At 38.6% G+C, this 26,180-nt stretch overlaps 1 protein-coding gene across 4 annotated transcripts in view; it reads right to left on the reverse strand.

Moving 5' to 3' along the window:
- Positions 1 to 2,936: 2,936 nt before the first annotated feature.
- Positions 2,937 to 26,180, reverse strand: part of tusc3 (tumor suppressor candidate 3) — a 68,747-nt gene continuing 45,503 nt past the window's right edge. For 2 of the 4 annotated variants that reach the window (XM_040147116.1, XM_040147118.1), the window contains exons 7-10: positions 15,803 to 15,866; positions 11,771 to 11,845; positions 4,558 to 4,648; positions 2,937 to 3,188 (exon numbers count right to left, since the gene is read on the reverse strand). In XM_040147116.1, the coding sequence (XP_040003050.1) occupies positions 3,173 to 3,188; positions 4,558 to 4,648; positions 11,771 to 11,845; positions 15,803 to 15,866 (246 nt within the window). In that variant the 3' untranslated portion in view covers positions 2,937 to 3,172. Of the gene's footprint in view, positions 3,189 to 4,557; positions 4,649 to 8,723; positions 8,818 to 11,770; positions 11,846 to 15,424; positions 15,525 to 15,778; positions 15,867 to 26,180 lie in introns of those variants that run through there. The other 2 variants (XM_040147117.1, XM_040147119.1) reach the window with 2 other exon arrangements.

The following is a 26,180-nucleotide window of genomic DNA, read 5'->3' on the forward strand; positions in this document are numbered from 1 at the left end:
ATTACTTTCTTTTTAAGCCTACTTAATTAATAAATGGTTGCAGGAGTGTATTTCTCCATGGCATGTGGTGAAACACTTAACCAGGTCAGCTACAGAAAATGACACATTACTTCTGTTTGAGGTCTGCAGCTGTAAAACACGGTTAATATATAGTGGACTTGCATATGCTCCATATATGTGACATGATCTGACGGTAAGTTTCACATAGAAGTGCACCTCCAAATCCAAAATAGGTCTATTTGCATTTGTGGTATTTGAGTTGTACAACAGTCTGTTCATAGGAGGTCAAGCAGGGCGTTAGACCTCTCTGGGGTGTAACTGACCACAAACAGAAGTAATGCCATCTCCATCAATGTCCAGTTTTTGGCAAAAGGAAGGGTTACCACTTCAACATTTTCCTACATATCGGGCTTTAATAAGGTTAGAATAAAAGAAAAGCAGTATTTAGACTTTAGAGGACAAAAAAATATTGATTTTGCAGTTATTACTTTTAAACATATTTCAGGGGTTTTACTTGACTTATACTTATCTGTATTTAGTGTATTTACTGTGATTGGAGTTTGTCTCCATGCCACTGAGAAATGCTGATCAGGTTTGTTCGACCCCCTATGTTGTCCCACTTCACTTCACTTCAGTAAGTACACGTGCAGTCAGGAAGTGCAACCTGTTTGTAGGATTTCCACTGAAAAATAACAACAGGAGGGTAAACAATGTCACAACACTAAATGTACACCTGTGTAATCTGAGCCAATTAATGTTTTTATTTTTAAAAAATTATTATTAATTGCATAATTATTAATGTAACAATGAATTATCTAGTTTCACAGATCCAGTCTACATACTGTATACTGTATACAATTGGAGCAACATTAAACAAACTTTAAAAAAAAAATGCATTTCTCAGATTGTTGGATTATGTTATTGATAAAATTGTATCTATCAGTTGTCAATTTCTGAATACCTGCACTGAGGCCTTAGATCAGAGAAGGATTAAGAGATCGTACTTCGAGTGAACATGTCTTTATGCATGATAACATTTCTACATTACCAGCGAAAAGTACTCTAATTCAAACCTTTAACTACAGTACTTCAAAAAGATTTGCGGATAATTTTAGCAGGCTGTGCTGTGACTTTTTGAAGCAGTGGAGACATTATTCTATGAATCATTACATCTTTTGTTCAACAGCTGCCCTTTGTCTAATACCCACTTTGATTTTGCTCCATTTGCCATCATTTACACCCCCCCCCCCCAAAGGTGACATTTGTTCTACTTATTTTCTCCACAACGTAAAGGCCAATAGTTGAGGGGAAACAGATGGGAAATTCTGCTCTGAGTGCTGACGATTGGCATTGTTCCGCTGCTTCGCTCAAATCTATGTCCAGAAAAACTCTGTCAATAAGTCGGTTATTACTGCTCTTCATTCTAATAAAGGAAGTTATTTTCCTATGAGCATAAAGAGGGCAGGTGCTGCTGTAATTACTTGACATCTCTTGTAAGGTGGCTATCCTTATTACTATTTTTGCTCAAGGTAGTAATTCAAATTATACAATGTCTCCGCTGTAAACATGAGGACTCTCTCAGTAACCTTTGAGTTAGTTCCATTGCCTGCATGTACTTGCACATTCAAATACACAATTCAACAAGTCAATAGCCAGCTGAATCCTTTATTTCAGTTCAATATACAGCAGTTCCTGACTACATATAAAAGGGAAGGCAAGGAATAAAAACTGACAGCGAGAGGCAGTTTCAATACGGTGACTGACTGAGAGCTTATTCATTCCTCAGTGAGTATTTGTGTTTTGGTAAGATCACCTCGCACACACGTACACAGGAAATTGTTCACTCTTCCAGCGATTTAAAACAAAAATAGACAAGAATGGGAAGTCTGGGAGGGAATATTTTTATTACATTTGTCCAAACTGGTCTATCTGCAGCACCATTCCTCTGTCTGCCCACGCACAGCAGGTTACATAAATGGATTCAATGCTCCTGCCCACTCAGTGTTTTAGTGGACAGCCCACAAGTGAAAAAATTCGTAACGTATGCATTCTCTAAATGACATATGCTCACATTTGGCAAGGAAAGTTACACTACTCGCGGCCAGTCTACTGTGAACTTGATTCATGTGCTACTATTTTGCATCAGTGATTTAAGTTTGGTGCCACTGACATACGGTTGAACTATGACCACAGCGTTTGCCTAACCTCATCCAAGTGGTTTTAGTTGCCTAACATGAACCGTAACTCAGCTGTCAGTTGAAAGTACAGTGTATTTCCATTTGAAAGGTTTTGGCAGTGAACAATTTGCAGATACATACAGAATGGACGCTCCGTGATCTTACAGGGATGGAGACAGAAAAAGAACATATTTTGGTCCTGGTTCACGAAAATCAATTGCAATCATACAGTTTGTCAAGGAGATGTACGCTTGCAGTCAGAGGAAGTTCTGTTTCAAGCCCAAACCTCAAACACAAACAAACAAAACCCAGTTACAGTAATGACTGGACTTATGCATTTCCATGTGTGTCTGTAGAAATCTATGTGCACTTTACTGTCTGAGCCGTACGGCAGGAATTCCAAGCTGTTTGCTCCTTGAAACTGAATCAGACTGAGCTCTAAACCTAGAATATGACGCTGGTGATCTTAATCAGTTCCTCTCCCCCAGCTGCATAATGTAATGTAATTGGAAAGATTGACATTAGAGAGATTTTGCACCTGTTGAGCAGGTAAGCCTACTAAGTCATCACAAAACTTTACCTCAACCCACTCTCTGTGAATTCAGCTGTCTTCACTCTTCCTTCATCTTTAGCACAGTTTTCATAAATATGGTCCAGAACATGGACTAAAAAAACAGCATACCACAGGTCGGTGTATCTACCCCCACAGAATATTCACACACTGAAATGAGCCATTAAGAAATGACAAAGATACAGAGACATGCAAAACACCTTTATTTTCCAGTGTAAGTGGGAATAATTTATTTTCTATTCAGTTTGCAGAGTTGATGAAAGCACTCGATGATAAAAAACAAACAAACAAACAAAAAAAACAACAACCATGCACTCTAGACTCAATTCTAACACTGCCCCCTCTTCTTCAAGTATCTTCTTGCCTCCTCTTCTCCTCACCTACCGCCTCTTCGCCACCCTCTAACCTCCTCTTCGGTCTTTCTTCACTTAATAAGGAAGCTGAGATACAAAGGAAGATTATATGGTAGAGTAGAGAGGGGGAAAGAGAGAAACAATGGAGGGAATAGGAAGACAAGAAGAGAACGGATATAAATAAGGTGTTTGGGTTTTTTTTGGCTTGTGTTGCACAATAAGACAATGCATTTTTAGCAGAGGCCAAAGATGATGATGATTAAGAAAGAGATTTAAAAAAAAAAAAAAAAAACTTGCTCAAACTGTTTCTAGAAAGTTGCTCAAATGCTTACTGAAGGCACATCTGTGTTTATCAGTAGCAGACCCGTAAACTTATTATTAATTATTGCTTCATAAACTTATTATGCCATAAAGAAATGGTACTGACCGCTTCCTAATTACACAGGTTTTTTTTTTTTTTGGCTCAAAATTTCAAATGTTTATATGTTTCGTAAAAAACAATACGCATTCAGTAAGTATCAGTGTAGTGTTCTAGTTTTTAGGAATGTCTCATGCTGTATTAATAATTCAACTGTATGAAGAGTAAAATAATAAATGAATGATTAATAAACTTCAAAACTGCTGTTTTCCCTTGCTTCAAGCGGATCCCTATTTTCAAAACAATAAGTACCAAAATACTGGAAAATTCTTGGACAAGGAAAGTATTTTTCAAAATAAACCACAACTAAACCTTCTGTCAAATGCATTACAGTCTCTGGACTAGTATTACTGGACTTTAAGCCCCCCCCCCCGACCAGCCATACTGCTATTTGATCCTACTTCAAGCTTAACGTCACCACAGAGTTCAAGCCCCCATGACAACAAATTATCTGCCGCAGTGAAGTGCCTTCAACCTCTTGAATCCCCTCCAGCTCCAGAGGTGAGTTGCTGCAGCTGGATGTGTTCTATTGTTGTGATGTAATATCCTACAGACGCTCCAGTGGCGATGAACTAGACCCAGAGTCTACAGACGTAGAGAGTGTTTTCCGTCACACATTAAATCTGTAATTTCTTTAATTTAACTTTCAGGGTAAAGAAGAAAAAAATATGTGAATACACTGTATATTGAGTGTACTGCAAAATGTCAAAGAAATGTAATTAATCCAGGAAAAAAAAAATCTGTTTTAGCAGTAAGGTTGGAGGAACCTTGGCTCTGTGGCTTGTACATTTTTGAAGGAGTGTTTCCAATCGAACAACTGCCTTAAAATCAAAAGGAATAATGGGAATTGTTGGATCCTGTTTTGGCCTTGAATATTTGCACCGTGTCGGCAATAAGTTTGCAATGATTTCACGCCAACTTCAGTGCTTTTAAGATTCATTGTATACTTGTATATTGTGTTTGAATAACTGTCAAGTAAGCTGGATGAAACTGGTGCGGGCATCTGCACAATGCGTACTGCATGGTTGCTATAGTTACCTGTAGGGGTATCCATGGTACTTGGACCTGAAAATGGAGAGCAGGAAGCTGAAGAAAAACACCACCAGGCCAAGGCCAACCAGGCAGATGACTGCAAAGACACACACGCGCACACACGTAAAGTCATCAGGGTAAATTTTCTGGTTAGAATAGCAGTTTCAGAATATAACATTAGGAAATAAGAAGAAACTACAACAAGATCTCTTGAAAACCGATCTAACTACGCTTGGTGCTTTTGAATTTACATATTTTTCCAACTTTTTGCAGGTCCTTCAGACACCCTGATATATGCATAATAATCATTAGACAATGGCCTGTGAGAATGTTTGCTTCCTGGCTAAAGGCATCCATTTCAAGCACGTTAGAACCACTGATGCAACTCTCTGTTTGATCTCTGCTCAAATTGAATGTGCTTGCAGGGTTTAGACACAGTACACACTGAAAACATCTTCTTCTCTTCGTACTAGTGGTTCACACACACAAACACATGCATGTACGCACCTACTCAGGCCTACATGCAAACTCTCGGATGATAACTTAGAAAGATATTCAAACATTTGCTAAAATTCTAGTTGAGAAAACTTCGAAAACAATGCCTGGCATTCATCACCATGCCAAAACACTTTAATATTTACCTTTATTTAGAGAATCCCTTAATTCTTTTCATTATCAACGTTGCAGTGTTGCAGGAAATTCTGTTTGCAGCTATGATCTTATTTCCTCAGTGGCTATTCTAAAGTGAAATATACATAAGCACAATCTTTAGTCTGAATGGGAATTGCATGTGTCTGTATGTGTGGATGTATGAGTGTATGCACACACCCTCATGTAGCAGCTAATCCTTGAAAGGCACTGTGTTGAATTAAACTGTCACCACCAACTGATATTGTTAATCAGGGATTAGGATGAGGACCTCTCCTGGAGACTAAATAGTGAGATATCCGCTTGTTCTCAGTGTCTGTGTGTGTGCTTGTGGGAGAGAGAGAGAGAGAGAGAGAGAGCGGGAGAGCGAGCCAATGTGAGAACAAAAGATTTGGCTGGGAAATTGTGAGACAGATTCTCAGTGTCAATTTGTGAGTCTGTGCTTTTATTCATCTTCAGGGCTCCAGTAGTTTGTGTGTCTGTGTGTGTGGATGTAATGCATGTACTGTATGTATAACACTATGTCTGGTGTCATAACTCGGGGTCACCTCTATCACTGTTCCCCTTCCTTTCTTTGTTTCACTTTCTACTGATATCTTCCTTTTACAATTCAACATAAGAATCATGGTACACAGGCTGTGACAGAGCTGTGTGTCTGTGTGGGTATGTGTGTGAGACGGCAATTGATATCAGTCAAGTCCTTATCCATTTACCACAGGCATACACACTTAGATGAACAAACACACAGGCGTCCCACTCACCAATCAGTGTATGTGTATGCGTTTTCTTGTACTTCTATTCTTGTGGGATTATTTATTTTTATTTTTTTTATCCGACTAAGAGAACAACGCAGATTAACTAGCGGATATCTCCCGTCGCTCTACCCCTCCCGTACCTGCTCGTTCTGCTACCACAAGAAGGGTCTACTGACGGTCGAACATGCTCTGTCCCAAAGATGTGGACACAGTGGATATTTTACAATATAAAATAGTGGATATTTTACAAGCACAGACAAGGTTTTTTGTTTTTTTTTTAGAGGTGAGAGGACAGATCTGGGGTTAGAGAAAGGTTATGCTGATAACTAATTCAAAACAGTGTCCTGACAAGTATTGTAATACAAACCTGCGTGTGTGTGTGTGACATTGACTTGAGTGACTTTATTGAGAGTACTGCATATTTGAGAGTGTCTCTCTAGGGAGAGCCCTTATGCCCCCCCGTGTTCTCTGGGTTGCCACATCCACGTATGTGCCCGCGACTGTGGGAGCGACGGAAAGAACGTCCGTGTATCTTCATTAAGCACAGTGAGACGTGTTTCCCATAGCTCATCAATTATGACTGAGAGATGTCTTAGTGTGCACCCGTGGATAATGACACTCCCATGTACACACACAGTAAGCATGCTAATATGCTAAGAGATTTATGACCTTGGCGAAATGACAAGTTGTTTAAACTGAATGATTTCCCTCAATGACAAAGGTGGTAATCCCTCTTTTGATGGTATGACTTGGCTCAGTTCAAATCATGATATATTGGCATGGTAGAAAATACATTTACATTTCCCAAGCAGGAGGAAGCCAATAAACATATTAAGTTAAGCCAATCTCATTAGGAGGACAAGTATGAATAGATATTGTGATGCTAAATGGTTCTTAACAGTTTATTCTTTCAACAGGCTGCAAGAGACATAAGTGGCTCAACCTTTGGATACAGTCACCCGCAATTCATTGTTTTACACCAATCTGCGGCAGACGGAACCAGGGCTTGTTGGTAAATTGTTGGTAAAGTTCCTGGTTCTTCGCCATTCTAACTGTTTCCAATAAAAACGAACATAATAGAATCACACATATTGTATCCAAAATGATAAGCCTTCCTATGCCAAATCTCTCAGACCTCAGCAACAGAGGAATCGCAGACATATCAATCGTCTCTTCACATAATTTCTATCTGGTCGCAGGATCTTAACATGGAAGAGGGCCTGCTTTGGTAGGAGTTTTGTTCCATCTGCCATAGTAGCCCTAACCGATCACTGTTTATATAGATCTTTACATCCGCATGTGTGTGTTTATATGCATGTAAGTACATTTATGGCTTGTTGTTTGGTTATGTATGTATCTGTGCTAATATGACCACACTTTAATCGTGTACAGTATATCTGGGTTTTTTTTTTTGAAGTGAAACTTGTACACGTGCAGGCTGTGGATACCAATTTCTCCCTTTCAGTGTTCTCTATTAAAGAGAAAAAATGAGGAAATAACAGTGGAACAGTGGTGGACGTTGAGAAAGTACATTTACACTTAAGTACACTGTAAGTACATTTACTCAAGTAAAAATTCTAAGGTACTTGCACATTTCTTGAATATTTCCATTTGCTGCTACTTTACTACATTTCAGAGGGAAATATTGTACTTTTTACTACATTAGTATTATTTGATAGTTACACAGCAGATTAATATTTTACAGACAAAACATATAATCTGTTTAGAAAAAGTGTTGCAGTGTGTTTCATGATCACTTTATCAATTTATTGTCATTTTTGGAACGTATGTCAACAGCCATTTTTTTACACCTTTGTCTTTCATGGGTCTGCAAGAGGAATAGTTATTCTGCTGCATACCAAAATAAGGAACTAAATGTTTCACTCTTATTCACATTTCATCCTCTTCACTTTCACCTTCCCTCAGACTATCTCATCTTACCCACCACACATACATCCACCAATATTGCATATAGAGTGATTTTGTAACTCCATTTACTCGTTCAGTAACTCCCTTGCTGAGAAACAGTGTGTGTGCCGTGATTTCTGGTGCAGATGCCCACGGAAGCGGCAGATAACTTCCTGTAGCGACACTCAGCAGTATGGAAGCTATAGTATAAGTCAGGGATTTAAACACCCACATCCAGTGATTACACTACAGTTCAAGCTTAATCCTCTCTCTATTACTGACAGATGACTATTCTCTGTGCCGCTTTATAATGCACTTATTTAATTTATGTGTCCATATGTGTGTGAGTATGTTTTTGCAGCGACAGTGTTGTGTGGGATATAAAATTGTTCATTCTTTTCATGCTTGTGTGCTGACATTGTGTGTGCGCTTTACGTAACAGGTTTCTGTCAGCAGTGGTATGCTTGCGCAGCAGTAGAATGTAATCTGCATGATGTGTTTGCTTCAGTTTATTGAAATTAGCAGGTGGTAATTGTATACAGGAAAGGGCAGCACAGTGGTGGAGTGGTTAGCAGCGTCGCCTCACAGCGAGAAGGTTCTGGGTTCCAGCCTCTCTGAGTGGAGGCTACATGGTCTCCCCATGCCTGCATGGGTTTCCTCCGGGTTCTCCTGCTTCGCCCCACAGTCATGCAGGTTAGGTTAACTGGCGACTCTAAAGTGCCCGTGGGTGTGAATGTGAGCGTGAACGGTTGTTTGTCTCTTTATGGCGGCCCTGTGATAGACTGGTGACCGGTCCAGGGTTTACCCCCGCCTCTCGCCTGGTTTCAGCTGGGACTGGCTCTGCCCCCCCCCCCCATGACCCTCAAAGGATAAGCGGTACAGCTAATAGGTAATTATATAAAGGAGGAGGTTGAATTCAAGTCGCTGATATATTAAAAAATACAAGTTTCTGCACCTAAGAAGAGAAGGAAGAAAAGGGAGATAAAGAGAGTGAGACGGAGGAAGAAAGGATGAAGATGAACAAAGAAAGGAAGAGAGACTGGACTGTTACGTGATGTGTCAGCATTACAAAGGTGATAATTATGTGAGCACATATGGATGTGTCTGTGTATGTAGTTGTGTGTGTGAGTGTTCAGTCTGATTCTGAGAAACAAGTTTTGAGCTAGTTATAAAGTCATTATCATTTTAATTGGCAAGCTTTAACATCTCAAGGACAATTCATGGGTAAGGTAGAACAAAAAGTTGCTAATCTTGCTTTAGAGTTTTTTTTAGTGTGTGTGCTTGCATGTGTATGCATGAGTGTGCAGCCTCGCAGAGGCAATTGAAAGGCTGCTCGAGTTGCTTTTTCATCACACTGACTCTAATTAAATCCACTTGTGTGTAACTGCGTTTATGCGTTTGAGGTAATTACAAGTACAGGCCATCTAATATCTATCTCCCCCTATCATAATGTGAAGATTATGCAGAAACTCTGCTTGGATGCTAAAGGAAAAATGTTGAAAGCCAGTATGTAATTAGTATTGTCAAGTGACCACCTCCATCTGAAATGATGAACTGCGTGACATCCTTAACACCTCCAGACAAGACTCATGAGGAGCTGTCAGGGAGCAGCTGCTCTTTAATCAAGAGAGATTTGTCACTTTTAGTACATTGGTGTGCCTTGTTGGAGTAAAACACATTTACGTTTTCTTGAAAAAAATGGCAGGCTTCAATTCTCTCATCTTTGCAGTAGCTTTGGACCTTTTAGCATTGGAGACGATGACAGAAATTTCAAAGAAACTCCATTTGACAGTTTTGACATCAATTAATCATCCCCTCTGTGAGCTCCTTGCTGGCTGAAGTAACATGGTTGTTGGAATATCTGGTCTTAATTTTGTGAGACTACCAGTAACAATTTAGTGTGATACCAATTACAAAACCATGCATGGAAATCCTGGTTTTAAAACCTCAATACAGCATTTCTTCTGTATAGTTCAGAGGCCCCATTTATATTTGATTAATGTATAAAAACCCTTCATCTTTTCCCCCATAAATGGAAAAGGGTGTCCCTGGCCAGATTTGGTTTCCACAGCTACACTGACCTGGAAATTTGGTTGTCATCTTTGAGTGGCTTACAGTGTGTGTGTGTGTGTGTGGTTGTGTGTGTGTATGTGTGTGTGTGCGTGTGTGTATGTCTTTCTGCCTAGCACTGCTGTTAAATATGGTATGTTTTACCCATTTAATACTGAATCATTTTTTACAAGGCCCAAAAACTATTCTCTCTCATCACTTTTTGGTCAAACCATTTCCTACTACTCCTATATAATTCTGAAACTGAAGTATCAGAAGTTTTCTGATACTTCTGCTGCTATTACACAAAGGGTGGACGGAATTTGGTGTTTGCATCAAAAATGACATTTGAAAAAAATGAACAGCAATTTGTCTCTCCGGAAAGAATATTTTAGTTGCTTTGGATTATGCTCAAACCTCAGTGTGAACAGTTTTTTTTTGTTCTTTGGGTAAACCGACCCGTGAGTTTAAACTGATAGTAAAAAATACTAATGGAAAGGATTTTATATATATATTTTTCTATCTTGCTAGATCTTTTTGACTGCATTTTTTTTATTTATCATTTTTTTTTTTCATCTTACTTTCTCATGCAAAAGAAAACTGTTAATATGATTCTGCATGTGTGTCTGAATTTGAAAATCTGTCTGCGTTTCAGGTTTTCGGGGTCTTTCAACACCCTACTATGAGAAGGCTGGCACCCTGCTGCAACCAACTGGCCAACTGCATCTGTATCAAACATGCTTGATATAAGCGATGGAACACCTTCCAGATTGTGTCCGTCTAGCCATTAAGACTTCAGCTGTGTTTTTCACCAGTAAATACTTCCCCTACCCGACACACATCTATTTGTGTTTCAGGTAGGGGAAAAAAATAGAGATCCCATCTGAAACAAAACATGTAACAAAGTGTCTATTCCACAAAGAGGACATGTATTCCAACTAAACTTAGGCTAGTGAGCACAAAGCATAAGAGACAGCTGAAACACATTTGTCCTTTTCAGTGTAGCCTGGAGTGGTGGGAAGCCAAGTAATGAAATGTTATTTCCTGGTGACAGAGAGCGGTGGCAAGAGGCTTCGCAAAGAAATCACCTGTTAATAATTTGGCAAGTGCAAACCAATCTTAAGGAAGGAGAATTTTCTCAGCACTCAGGGTAAGTCTGTAAGTCTGCAGCAATAGGACTTCCCTGCTGTTAAGGATACAGTCAGAAGATGCCCTTTCCTAAGAAGAGGCCAAGCTGTAAACAGCAGCCAGAAGAATTTCATGCTGATACCTGAACTTGTGTCTTGCCTTCGATTATAAGAAATTTTAATTAGCGAATACATTTAAAATGAAAACAAACAATATCTGTATGTGTAACTATTTTTGTGTTTGTTTAACTTTTTGCTGTTATTAAACTTTGTTTTTTCAGTTATATATTATAACACATCTATTATTACTGTGCATCAGTCGCTTTGTTTTTTTCTCAGTTATACTTATAACACATCTTATTACACTGTGCATCTTATAAGAATTATTGCTTTACAGTGTGTACGTTACATATTGGGTGCTCCAAGTATAAATCACTTATCTGGTAATTACAAGGTGGCACCAGCTTAAACACACACACACACACACACACACACACACACACACACGCACACACACACACACACACACACACACACACACACACACACACACACACACACACACACACACACACACACACACACACACACACACACACACACACACCTTGCGTACACTCCTGACAACTGCTTCCCCTTAGAACACACAAAAATTGAGGAACTGGCGCTTGAAAATGGAAAGAAAAAGGACAATAATAATGATAAGACAAAAGCTGAAAACAATCTACTTACTTCTCCTCTTGCCAACGTCTCCTTTGGAGGTGGCAGCCTCATTCAGCAGCACCATCCCCATGGTGATTGCAGCATCTGGGACAAGGTTGTCAAGGAAACATCACACTCGCATACAGGAGAGGCAGAAGCTGGAAGTACACATTGCCCCAGGAAGAACTGCTAGACACACATATGTAGCTACACATAAGCACATATACATACATGTGCATAGAAGCACTCAAGCAGTTTAGCGAAAAAAGCAGGCACATGTATATAGCTTATAGCTTAAAGTGTAAGTACAGGGTGTGGACACAGTAACATGAACACCTCCACAGTATAAAGCAATCCAGTAAAATAGCCCTAGAATAAATACAAACTAATTAAAAGGTCATTAACTTCATGTGAGAGACTATGTTAGAGAGGATTTATTTAAACTGCTAATTTTAAAGGGGCAATATGTAAGTATTTTAGGTTAAATCAATCAAAAATTAACTAAGATCAACAGCATGTGAAGAAATATCAGTGTTGATGTTATGTCAAAGATGCTTATGTGTTGTGTTGCAGAGATGTCTACTGAAGTTAACATTCTACCAGCTAGACCAGGCCCGTCCTGTCTCGTAATACCACTCTGTACCTCAAGAGGCGATAGTGAGTCACTGTAGCGTCCAGTCCGTCCTCAGTCCAACATGAGAGGAAGAAGTAACTGTGAGTAGGTTATAAACCTGTGTTGCAGCTGTCCTCACTCTGCAGAACTCCATTTATTATTCCATTATTTATTTTTTGTTCATTGTACAACAAAAACCTACTAGAGCCACTACAAATTTAACCTTATCTTAAAAAAGTTTGTCTCTTCCAGATTGTAGCACAAATTGTGTGCATTCATGAAAAGAATGTGCATGTCTTTCTGAGAAGTAAGAGTTTGTGAAAGTCTGAGTAATGATACTTAAGCTCGCAACATTTTGCACTGTTTCATTTGTCAGTTCTGTTTTAGTTTATTTCACTGAGTAAATGTGTTACTAACTGCCAATAATTAGAACATCACTTTGGTGGATATTCAGTGTTAGTGATGCTTGTTTGATGTCTATAATATTATGTGGAGTATGAGCTCAACTGTATTTTCTTTATGCCTGGTTCTGAAGCTTTGTGCCCCCTAAGAACTGTGCATGGGAAAAAGAGAGAGAAATGAGTGAATGCACAAATGCACAGAAATAACTCTGATAAACATTAATTCAAACCATCTAATGAACAAAAGGCAGAATTTGTTTACAGAAAAAATACATTATATTTGATCTTACATAGTCATGTTCCTCACATCTGTAGAAAATTATGCTCTCAAATAGTGTAAATTGTGAAGCACTACAATAGCACACAGTTATTTTGGAAAGATATAGCAATTTAATCTTGACTGAGCTGATTCTGAATCTTGTCGACAGGGAGATGAAAAAGTAATTGTTGCAAAGACGAAAAAACATACTGCCAGTCAGCCAAGACTTTGTGACAAAAAGTCACTGTGACTATGTGTAGGTGAGATCTCTTCTGATCTGCTTTTTTTTGACTTAGCTATTACCTGCAAATACTTTTTACATTCTTATAAATGCTATTCCCAACCTGATTGGAGACCCAACTAACCACAGGATCTTACTTTGAATTTCCTCTGCAAGGATTTCTTATGCTTTCTTCATGTTTTAACGTTTTTGGAGAGTTCCCCTTGTCTTTCTAGAGAGCTTGGACTGGGTGGGAAAGCCCCTCGAGACATTTTTGACTTGACTGAAAAATCAGCCGATTATTTTTCAGACTGGCTGACCTACATTGGTACTATATACTTGTAGTATTCAGCTATTGTTATAGTTATATGTCTTGTTAAAAAAAATAACATAAACATTTTATTATGAACAGTTGATACATTATTGTGAACATCAAGCATTACTCCATTCACCTTCAACACCTGAGCTGTTCTACAATCATTGCAACGTACAGCCTTACATGGCTAGGGAACTAATTACAGATTCGTCTCGTGAGCATGCTCTGCATACAAATCCGCATAATTGAAGAAATCCCGATGGGGTGCACAAACAAAGGCTACCACATGGGGAGATGCAAAGCAGAAATTGAGGCATCCTCTTAATGATATGGTAAATGACATGATATGATGGCGAGACACAAACGCTACAGATACCTCAGTGTACAACAATGGAAATTAACCATGGAAGGTGCCAGTTTTGGTGACTGCAGAATGCTTTGCCACAGTGTGATAATAAGGTCATGCTAATAAATAGAGACCTATCAGCACAGAGATTTGGCCCATGCAACTGCATTGAATTGTAATTTTAAAAACAGACTCTCTCTGGGCTTCGACACATACTAAACCCACTGCTGTCTGCAGCAACAGAACATCAGAAACATGTGAAGCACATGAGGTTAAACATACCGCTGTGTACTGCCACCACGGCAACTGTCCACTCTGGTCATCCTATAACCAGTTCTGCCATTTGCATTAACATGATCCATCATGTTGCAGCCAAGTCATCCTGGAAAATTTTCACACTACACTCGCGTGTACTTTATATTATTAGACTAAAAATGTATCTTTGTCCTGGTTAACTTGTTGATATTTAAGTCAAAGTGGCATATATATATATAATGGGCAGAATTTTGGACAGGATTAGTTAATGTGCACATTAACAAAACAAGAGGTTTGAAAATCTGGGTGCTGAAAGCTGTAATCCTAGTTCTCCTTGGTACCAAAATTTCAATCAATTTCTCCCACTCCACTCCACACTTCCAGAAAGCAATAAAAACATCTGCAAGCACCAAATGAAATTCCAGTTTGTTGATGCAAAAGGCTACGATTTGCCATAAGATCAACTCATCAAACTTGGAGGGATAATATGGCTGCATTTGTCTGTCGATATGTTGGTGTGTGTGTGTGTCAGAATTTGCACCTGAGAAAAAGCATTTGGACAGTTACACATTTTTTTTGTTATTCAGGCTCTGTGCTTCAGCACATTCAATTTGAAATAAAATAATGAATACTACATTAAAGTCCCAAGTCTCAGCTTTAATTTGAGTAGGTTTCCATCATAGAAAGAAATGTGTCGGAGATATAGCCTTTTAAACACATATTGCCCAACTTTTACGGGTTCAAAAGTAATTGGACACATGGCTACTAAATGTTTCTTGGTCAGCATGGGCTGAAGCACAGAGCCTTAACAACAAAAAACTGTCCAAATACTTACCGTATATATGTGTTTTAGTCTCATCTTAAAATGGTATAGTTATGCAACTGCATTTGGTACTTGGGTGTGTGTGCTTGCGCGTATGAGGAGTTAAACAAGGTTACATCCATTGGGAAACTTCTATGATGGACATAAAATGTGTTTACACCACCTGCACAGACAAGAGGGTGTGTGTGTGTTAGTGTTTCAGCAGATGTGAATGAGTGTGTGTGTGTGTATTTCATTTAGACGTAATCAAATGGCAGAAAATAAAAAAATAAACAGTATGAGCGTGGACAAACAAATATTGCTGTGCAGCAGGTGCAACCTTGGACCTGGTATTTCCCATGGGGACGAACACAACAGCTATGAATGGACATTATCATTACCCACACACATACAAAAGCACCAGTGCAGGTACATGATCAAACACAAATACACACAGACACAACCTATCATCAGGGGTTTAATATGGAACAAATCAGGCAAGGAGGTGAAGTTAAAGAGGACAATCTTTTATCTTTGTATTGTCTGTTTGCTGAGTGCAGCAGGCAGCCTCCCTATGGAGAATGCACACAGATGACAAAGGTTTCATGTTGGGAAAATAAATGTAGCAGACAGTGGAACTCGAATGCTGTTTCAGACATATAAAAAGGTGGCTTCCAAGGTGTTGTGCATGAGCAAATGGAGAATTTCAGGAATTTGTTGCCAAGATGAGCTGTTGGACATTTCACTGAGAGTTAAACTGCTCTTGATGATCTGCATTGTTGCAGCACCATGTTTCAATTTAGTTCAACACATGAAACATACTCACACAAACACGTCAGTCAAAGGATACTCAGAAGAAGGATGATGTGAGACTCAGCCACAAACTGAGCCTGACTGCTGCCATGAATATAACTCTGTGGGAGTGAGAAAGAAAGAGACAGACACATTAGTTGACTACTGTTATTGTCAACTGACAAAAAGTCACACTGAGTAACATCCTCAGTAAAAAAAGCGAAGAAATAAGGAAGCATACAGTAAGGAAATGGAAAATTTTGTTATGAACAGCAGAAACAACAGAAAGGATTTTGGAAAATAACCGGTAAAGAGTTCATAACGTTTTATAATTATTAACATTTCTAATTTTAAAAAAAGTTAAATTTTTAATAAAACTTTTATTAAGTTACAGAACGTAAATGTCATGAGAAAAGATCACAAAAATCCACATTGAACAATCTGTTTCACTTTTAACTCTATCTAGTACCTTCCCAAGAGAGAAACTTCTAATGGATAATGTACCTAAAATGATGCCCCACATCCCTTTATGTTTTGAGTACGATAAATGTCCCTGATATAACCAAACCTGGACTTCATTGTAGCCAAAATGGTGATCCTAGCTAAATCTTATCTTCTACTTTATCATGATGGACAAGATAAAGCTTATCTGACACAGGCACACATGGTTTTGTCAGATGTATGAGAGAGAATATGCTGAGCAGGAATAGGTCATTTGCAGAACAGTTTAAGAGTGCATCCATGTCTGTGAGTGCCTGTGTGTTGTGAGTCTGTAAGAATTCTTCCATGTAGTCTGTAGGTGTATAGAGGTGCTACCTTTTCACTGAATGGGCAGGGAGGTCAATGTAACCCTTCAGGAACACACACAGACACACATAAGAATGCATCTACTCACATTATCTGCCCAACCTCTAAACAGAGACTCCCACTGCTAAACTTGCCACTACTGCACAAACGTCTCTTAATGCATCTGTCTTGAATTAATGCCACTACCAAATCTTCAGAAAACAAATCAACCAAATCAATGAAACTAATGTCAAAATTCCTTCTTTGTTCCAGAAAACAGACAATACAGAAGATCACTTATCTACAATTTGATTCTTTTTGAGATACAAGTGATGTTAATATTGGCCTCTTATTGTGCCTTTTGCATTATACAAATAAGGCACATGCAGTAACCTGGAATCAGTAACGTTGCCGTCATGGGTTGTCAATTGTCATTTTGCACTGGTTGGAGGAAGACAGAAAAGTGGTGTGCTGCTGAGGTCGCCTCCTCTGTGTTAAGCGCATATAAGTTATCTAAGAGAATTTGTGGCATTCACCAGTATTGTCATACTTAAAATTTTCTCTTAGGTATGAATTGAATTCGCAACTGGTCCATGTGCAGATCATCTGCTACTCTCACCAGGGAGAGAGGAATCAAGCTTCATCTTACACCATTCCTTCTTTATGTCTGTCACAGTACAGCACTGCTCTGACAACATGTCGTGAACAGCTGTATTATTAATATTAATTAATACAACTCTTCTGTTTTAATATTAGTATTTGTCTCAGTATTAACATGTACAAGCAAGGCTGTATGTTTGTATGTCACAACCAGTTTGAGTGTTTAGCCGAAAGGTTAATGACTCTTTGCAAAGTGAGGTCATTTTAGTTCCTACTTCTTCTTAATTAAAACTTGAGTAGGAATCTGCTTAGAATTAGTATTTGATTGCAGTTAGGGTTAGGATATTAATTAAGTCTTTGCAAAGTCATTACATCTACCCCTGTCACTTGACTCTAACAATGTATTTGTCTGTAAAGGTGTTCTAAATAACCATCAAATCTAACACATCACATCAATTTTCACTGTATAGATCACTGTCGGTTACAGTCAGTACAAAGGCCACACGGCTCCTTCAGTGAAATGGCACAGTGTCTCCCCTTCCAAGCAAGCATCTCTGATAAATTGTAAGAGGCCTAATTCTGCTGGAATCTGCCTGTAAGTGATGAGGAGATGCAAAGAAACAGACAAAGGAAGAAAAAGTGGAAGTCTCATGGAACTGAGACACACAGAAGGGGAGAGAGATAGGGGAAGGAAGTCTTTCAGTGTGTTTCACATTGTTGAATCCCTGCAGATTACGAGTATCTAGGTTTACCGCACATCTAGGGTCTCTTTTTCCACTTGACTGCCCCAGGGTTCATTTCTTTCCCTATCAGACAGGAATAAGGATGGTAAGATGAATAGGAGATGAAAAAGGAGGAGGAGCAAGCTTTTTCTTGCTTCAGTGGATAGAAATTATGACTTTTTGCACTTGAAAGCCGACATAAAGACGACAAAGGCTCAATTCTGAAACATATCCTTTTGTCTCCAATATAGACCTGGGTTTTAGAATTGTTATCAATACACTTTCAATTTTTGACTGACAAACCATAGCTCAGTTTATTAGCATAGTAAAAAAAAGTTTGTTTTAGATGTGCTGCACTTTATCTTTAAATCAAAAGCTGGACCTAATAATATTAATATAACAAAATATTAATTAAATTCCAGGTTATTTATAGCTACAAGTCACTAGCACAAAGGTGCTGCTGATGCAACACTGACAATAAATTAATGTAGAAAAAACAAACATGCAAGCAAAGAAAGATCTAGTGCCTTGGCTTTCTGACACCATTTTTGTAATGGCATTTGGCTTTTGGACAAGCATGCACATGAAATTTAAGGGAGTGACTTGGGTGCTGATTGACTAGCGATGTTATGAAGCACTATGGTACTGTGTAAAATGAGTTGTTGTTGGGCATTAAGATTGCCTTGTTCTTTTGAAAAATTTGAAATTGGAACTTGACAGATGTTCTGCAGGTCCTCTTTTACACTCTGGTCCATTATTCATCTGAAATGAGAGCCTTTCCTACTCTTATCTAAGAAGATGCATTCACTGAGTTACCAGTTTATAAAGTTACATCAAGCCACATCCAATCCGCTCAAATACAATGCAATACATTTTATCTTTATGGAGCTTTATGGGGGGGACAAAAACACCTCTCTATATAAAGAAGCATAAGTCAACACCATAAAAAAAAAAAAGCAATTCATAAACACAATGGCAGCCTTGGTACCGTGTGACACAATAACCATTGAGTTCAATGAACTCTTCTCTATAAACACAAGCTGAATTTGATACAGTTCATAAAGGTATTGAATTGCATTAGATTTATAGTACCGAGGTGGACCTATAATACTGGCAGTTCTGTTATATTGTGGTATACTACTGATTTATGGTAGCACACTCATGCAAATGCACACAAACACACTTATTGTAGAGAATTTGTAGAAAGGGTACATTTTTGGAAACAAGGAAACTAGAACTTGGCTTAGGACATGATGTTTGATATCTTAAGCAAAACTGACATGTACTGGGATCATGTGAATTCATCCCTGATTTTACCCCAGATTCAAAGACCAAGGGACTCTTGGTAAAATGTTCACTTACTGTACAAGAAACATGTAAATGCAGGGCAATGGAGGAAAGGTACTTTGAGATAAAGGCACAGCTGTGTCATGTTACAAAAGGCTAACTAAGTATTCCATATGCAAACCTTAACTGATTGAGTCAAGTGCAGTCCCCTCTTCGGGAGACTGTTCAACAGTCACTTTGGGAAATTATTGCTATAAGTGGATGAGTCAGGTTAAAGGAAATTATCTAAAGGAAAAAACAAGTTATAAACAACATCACAAAATAACTGCTGAAAAGCTCGGAGAAAAAAAACACACATTAATGAGTGACAACTCCATAACTAAACAAAGGTGGATTTTATTTTTCAGTACTAAAACTAAACAAACATTACTTCATACTGCTTTTCAAGACACTGCTCTCCACGTTACCCCCCCAACATAAACTGAAACTGCAGACAGAGACTATGAGAAAGGGCACTGCTCGGGGGATGAAAAATTCCTCAATCCACAACCAGGCACTTCCAATTAATCTGATGGATTAGAATGCAGGAGTTCCATTCATTAGTGTGCATAGCTCAGAGTGTTTCAGTGTATGTAGCTATCTATGTGTATACTGAGAACTACCAAGTGAATGCATGTTTGTGAACTGCACTGTTCAGGGAAAATTTTTCTAGGTGAAATAAAGTGTTTGCATGTGTGTGTGTGTGTGTGTGTGTGTGTGTGTGTGTGTGTGTGTGTGTGTGTGTGTGTGTGTGTGTGTGTGTGTGTGTGTGTGTGTGTGTGTGTGTGTGTTCATTAAAAGAACATGCATCAAGTTGGTCTGGAGGTAAAAGCAAGGTCGCTGATCTAACATGGAGATGAATGAAACAGCTAACTCAATGTTCTAACTCTATAAGTCGTTGTCTCTCTCACTTAATCACGCATCCAGGTTACCTACATATACCAATTTATAAACTTGCAATCTTTGACATACTGTTTGGTGCTGAATATAGCCAGATCATATGCAAAAAATTAATCCTTTATAACACCTATATAACGTAGATGAGGTGAGCTTCCAATGCTTCTACCACCAAATTACCACTGTGTACTTGTCGAAAAAAAGTAAAGCTAGAGAACTTTACATCAACAGTTTACCTGTGGGATCAAAAGAGAACCTTCACTGATGTACACTACATCAACAAAACAGCTGTGTTTGGATAAAACAGCCTTTTTCATGGTCTGTATCTACATGGTCAAACATACATCTTATCCCTTTCTGTAAGTGCTGGAATCAATCCTGTAAATGCTCGAATCTAAGAAACTTTCATTACCATTTGCCCCGAATCAAAACTGTGCAACAATGTCTAACTACCTGGCAAAGGCAAGGACAAGCATCTGATTATAGTCATTTTCAGCTATTACAGCCATCCAAAGATTTTCAGGACTTCACAACATTTATTTGAAAAACTATTTGAAAAACACATCTTTAAGGATAGGTGTAGCTGTTTGAGATAGTGGTTAGTGGTGATGTTTTTTTACTGATCTTTTTTTGGATAAATGCTACCTAAACAGTGCTACAGAGCCAGCTGAGTAAATCCAAAATAATGCACAGTTATGAAAGGCAATGGCAAGGTCACAACAAATACTTGCTTTGAACTTTGTAGATGCAGATGACCGTTTACAGTAGATGAAATAAGACCCTCTGCTTGACGTGGGATCAGAAAGGAAAAAAGTCTGACAAAGTTGAAGCTAAACCTATTATCTAGCCAGCCTGGAATGATGAAACCATAGCACCAAGGAACTGTCTAATAGTGCTATCAACCAAATTATTGTAAAAGGAAAAGGTTAGCGATATTCTCCGTTTTTGTCAACAGATTCCACGAAAAGACCAAAACTAGCAATATGTTTGTCATTCTTTAAGGTCAGCCCTAAGCCCATTAGATCCTTCTGGAGAGACAAATCTTTAAAAATGAGTCACATCTTAATGGTTTAAAGTTTTAAAAAGGCTATGCAATTTCCCAAAACAGCTGAGCCCTGTAGTTTTTAGCAAATTTTACTAAAAATTGTTTATACTGGGGACTACTTATAGCTGAGCATTATCACATTTTGTGTGCTAGGGAGTATTTATGGAAGCAGGATAGTATATGTGGGATTGACTTAAAATAAAACAGTGCCCATGTTCATCATAATGAAGAAACATGTCACCCAGGGCAACACTGATCAACTCACTGATCAATTCATTTTTGGTTTTGGCCTCTTAATGGGATTTGTTGACATTAAGAAAAATGAAAACTATCAGTAGACTTACATTTAGTAGTTAGTCTTAAAGCTACGGTATGTTCACATTTCGTTCTGTAACGAAACCATTATATACTATCACTGTTTTTGATTTAATTTTAACTTACACCATGCTGACACATACTTCCCCCCCCCATTTAATTAGCCTCACCAAGGCTCACCTTCATAAATTTAGGCAGGTTCACGCTGTGGAGCTGTCTGGTAAAACTTCAGACTACTACTGTTCCAATTAATCTAAATGATTAGTTTTTTAAGATCCCCATGTCTGCGAATGAGGTCGAAACGTCACGTCTGTTTGTCTTTAAATAAAATGGAAATGATGTATGTGTAACGGAATACAACCTACTGGGGAACAAAAGAAAGTTGCCTCTGACACCTTTTCATTTACCACATCCCTGGGTATAATAGACATTTAAAATGCACTTACTAACTTGAACACAAAGAAGAGTCTGTGCAAAATATAATCTGTGATGAAATTATTCCCCCAGAGGGTCTTGAGAAAATAAAGGTCAAAAGGTTAGCTCAATCAAAAATCTAAATATCAACATTAGAACTCTAAAATATGTCTATACCTCTACCAAACACCTCCCCTTAGAATGATTAACTATAGTATTTTTTTCATTAGCATGCTCTTAGCATCAAATCTCAGGAATATATGTCTTCACATTCTTTCTAATACTAGAGCAAAGATGTGAACAGCCTGTGTGTGTCTCTGTTCATGCACTCATTTGAATACATTGACATTAAAAAAGCATGTTTATATAAGAACTGCATAAAACAGCCCATTTGTCAGGCTTTGAAACACATTAGGTGTCTGCACCAATGCGGGCATATAATATTAATTTACATCACACACAAATGCGCACGCATACACCCAGAGGAAGGCCATAGGCATCTCACATGTGTACTACTGTACTAAAATGAAGTTTAAAAAAAAAACAGGCTCTGACAAGTGGCTGTCAGTGATTTTCTCAATGCTTCACATCCTAACTTGAAACAAGTTTCCGAAAACATATATGGACAGGAACATAAGTGTTAATGAAAATGAAATAGTTGACATCAATGGCGAGCTAATTCGAGACTGGTAACTCCAAGTATATCAGCAATGAGCATACTTTGTCCCTCCTTCTCCTGACTTGACTATTCTCTCTTTAAAACCAAACCATTGTACCGTTAGTTGTTAATACCTGTGGTTCAAATAACCTTTACAAATAGCTATATTCATCCTTTTCCATCCTGTATCATGTATTTGTGTATGGTGTATAGTGTGTGTGATTGTGTGTTTGTGTATGGTTTGTTTGGTAAAGGTCAGGAGGCACTAAGACAGGAAGAGGGATAAATGAAAAGTCAACAAAGCAGAAAGAACAGAGAGGGGGAAGAGTAAGTAACAGAGGAAGAGAGATGGAGTAGAAATATGTGCTTCATTTATATAAACAAAGAATAAGTTTGACTGAAAGGGTTGTTGTGAATGGGTATAACGATAGGCGATCTAGGAAGCGAGCCTTGCAAGGCACTCTGGGTAAAGATGCCAGCTAAATATCTTTAACATTAAATGAGAGTAAGAGCGTGAAAGAGGAAAACTAAGGAGAGTGACAAATGTTTGCAGGATGATACAACTAGACTGAATCCCACGTGTTAACTGAAATGAAGGCACGACTTGTAGTTAAGCACTATAATTACTCAACAGAAAATGTTGAAAAAATTAATTTACTAAATTATAGAGTAGGAATAAAAGCAATACATTGTTTTTTGATTGATAGCTAGAATATTGGAAATTAAATAGCTCTTAGTTAAATGAGAAATATGGTGCAACAAATCAATGATTTAATATCTTACTAACCAGATCTAAGAGAATATGGGGATGATTTATCCAGTACAGCTGAGGGACTATGGGCAGGATCACTGAACCCTTCATATGAACAAATATGATAGTCTGTTTTTGGGATTCAGACGATGCTTTAAAATCTCATTATTATTATAATCTCACTGTTTATGCAGTTCTATGTTTACACATTCCATGAAGAGTTCAGTTTAATTACCCAAGAGTCAATTAAAACCATTTTAAATCTGTTTTCTTTTTTTGGAAACATGTCAATCAGTAAGGTGACTTCTCATTTCCTCCAAAGACGAAGTTTTATGTGTGTTTAGTTTTTTTTAAATGGGGGGTTTCATCTGGTGGCAATGAACTGCAAAAAAAAGAGCCCCCGCCCCCCCACACACACACCCACACAAACACACGGACACAAACACAAAAACACACACAAGCTTGTGACTTCAAGAACTGCTGGTTTGATCCACAGACTGTTTGAATAAATCTGGGCAGGGGTGAAAGGGAAAAAAACAATCAAAAAAAACAAACAAAAACTTGCTTCTTCTCTTATTAACACTATTGAGGTGCAGGCAGTTAAACCCCAACTAGTCCAATAAACCTTCTCAGCAGCCAACAGCTCAAGTTGTACTTGGCACTTTCCGAGGGTATATGAGTAAGACAGAGGGAACAACTCTGAAGTCCTTCAGTTTAAAGGCTACACCCTGGTCACACCAATTTTTAAAACTGCAATCTTTTGCAGTGAAATCTATTACTTGCAATGGAATCGGCACGATCAGTGGATTCGCTTGTGAGGGTAAAGTAAATCCATGTGAATTTGACCCACAAATTTGCGCCACTGATCAATAAAAAGCCGTCTTGACGGTGCTGACCTTTGGGTTACTGTAGCTAATTGGCTGTTTTGCACCATCCACTCTCATTTTACCTCCTTTATCGGACAAAAAAAACTGTTCTGCAAAAGTGGAATGGTTCACAGACAGTCATAAAACAGGAGTCAACGTTAGAAATACATCTTTTCATTTAAGTGTAAAAAACTTGTACACTTTTACTTGTGTACAAACTAACTAGAAAGTCAGTAAGCCTGCTAGTCCCTAGAGCTTTTCAGTAACTCTTTATTAAATGAGATGGTGCAGAGTCCTGAGAACAAAATGCCAGGGGCAGTAAGAAAGAAAGAAGCTCAAAGACTCACTGTGACTAACAAATGCTAGCCTGAATGGCTGGCATGTTAGCCATTACCTCGCTAGCTACAGCAGTTTACCAACTAGCCCTGTGAGTAGTCACTGCATTACGAAGCTTCTAGAGCCAAGTATTCTCACCTCCAGGATATTCAGCATGTGTTTAATATACTGATGGTTCTTAATTACATTTTCTGCTAAAAAACAACAGTTCCAATCACTTTGTTTATGGCTGTGAGTGTGTGAGGGTATGAGCAGCTGAGTGTAGAGACAGAGGGATGGTCAGTGTCTACTGGTCTGAACAAATGTCCAGCTTAAAGGACAATTTATTTCACTGCTCTTCTACACTGTTCAATTCACCCCGTATGGGGTCAAACCACACAGATAAACAGACAAGCATTCTCTCACTCAATTAAATGAATACACACAGACACACAAAGATGCGGGCAGGTACAGGCCAAAAATAGTTAAGCACTAACACTCACTAAGGCTACCACAACACACTGATGCCCCCTGCGAGCAAAAAGTCAACTATTTGCCGAGAACCAATAAACATGACAGCATTGTTTATTTCAAATATGAAGGGTTAGCAGTAATGTAGAAAGGGCTGCTGCCAACAGCTGCCAAAAGCCATCAACCAATCATGTGAAATCAGCTGGAAATAAGGAAATGTCATCTGTCAATAGTATGGAAATAAGGAAGTGGTTGTTCACAGTAAAACCCAAGAGAGAAACCCCGGCTGATGGATTCCCCATCACTGATGTTAGAATTCATATTTCAAGTCTCTTGCCTGAGATCCCCTTCCGTCAAGACTGAGACAGGTCACACTTAGGTAATATTCAAACGTCAAATTAATTTTGGTAATTAGATAATGTTCAATACATGACTTTGTTTTCTTTTATTTTTGTGTGACTGTGTTTGTAGAATTTTGTTTGTATGAGTTTGTGGGAGTACCTGTGTACATGGGTTTGGGAATGGTCCGTGTGTGTTCATGTCATAGTGTGTGCACATGTTTGTTGAAGCAAAACTGTGTCTATTTCCCATTTTGTGTAAGTGTGTGTCTGAGCAAAAATGAGCTAGCTGTATTTTCTTGGCTGCACAGTGAGACCCTCCCTACAGTTTCATCTACTTGGTTGTGCCATTCGTCAGTTGACAAATCCTTTCAATATAGTCTACCCGGCCTCGCTCGCTCATCATTTTAAAGGAACTACACTGTCTGGGGAGAGAGGTAGAGAGAGGAGAGAGGAAGTAACATGAAAAAAGGAGGGAAGGGGAACGGGAAAGATAAGACAGGTATCTTTTCAATATCATCTGCCATTCACTGGAAAAGAGGGATTTAAGGAGAGCGGGGTCTTTGTATGTGTGTGTGTGTCAGTGTGTGTCAGTGTGTGTGGTGTGCGCGCGGGGGGGTTAAGGTGGAAAAGGTGTGTAGGGAGGGAGGAAATAAGAAGGCAATGAAGGCCATTTACAAAGGATCTAATGTAGCTATCCTTGCTTCTTTTTTGGTTGAGTGGCTGCAAAATAGCAATCTGGCTGGGAAGCTCAATAAAATGTGGTTGGGTTAGGGCACGTACTGTTGGTCACTGGGGTTATCAGTGAGGCTACTGCTGTTAAATGATTAAGGTTATGCAATGAGGTCTAGGAGGCTGGGCCTGTACAGAGCTTAACAGGAAGTTATAGCATAATACAGCCACCCCTCAGTAGCCTCACATTATCTCTCTAA

Source organism: Xiphias gladius, chromosome 15 (genome assembly GCF_016859285.1).
Source record: "Xiphias gladius isolate SHS-SW01 ecotype Sanya breed wild chromosome 15, ASM1685928v1, whole genome shotgun sequence".
Classification (NCBI taxonomy): Eukaryota; Metazoa; Chordata; class Actinopteri; order Istiophoriformes; family Xiphiidae; genus Xiphias; species Xiphias gladius.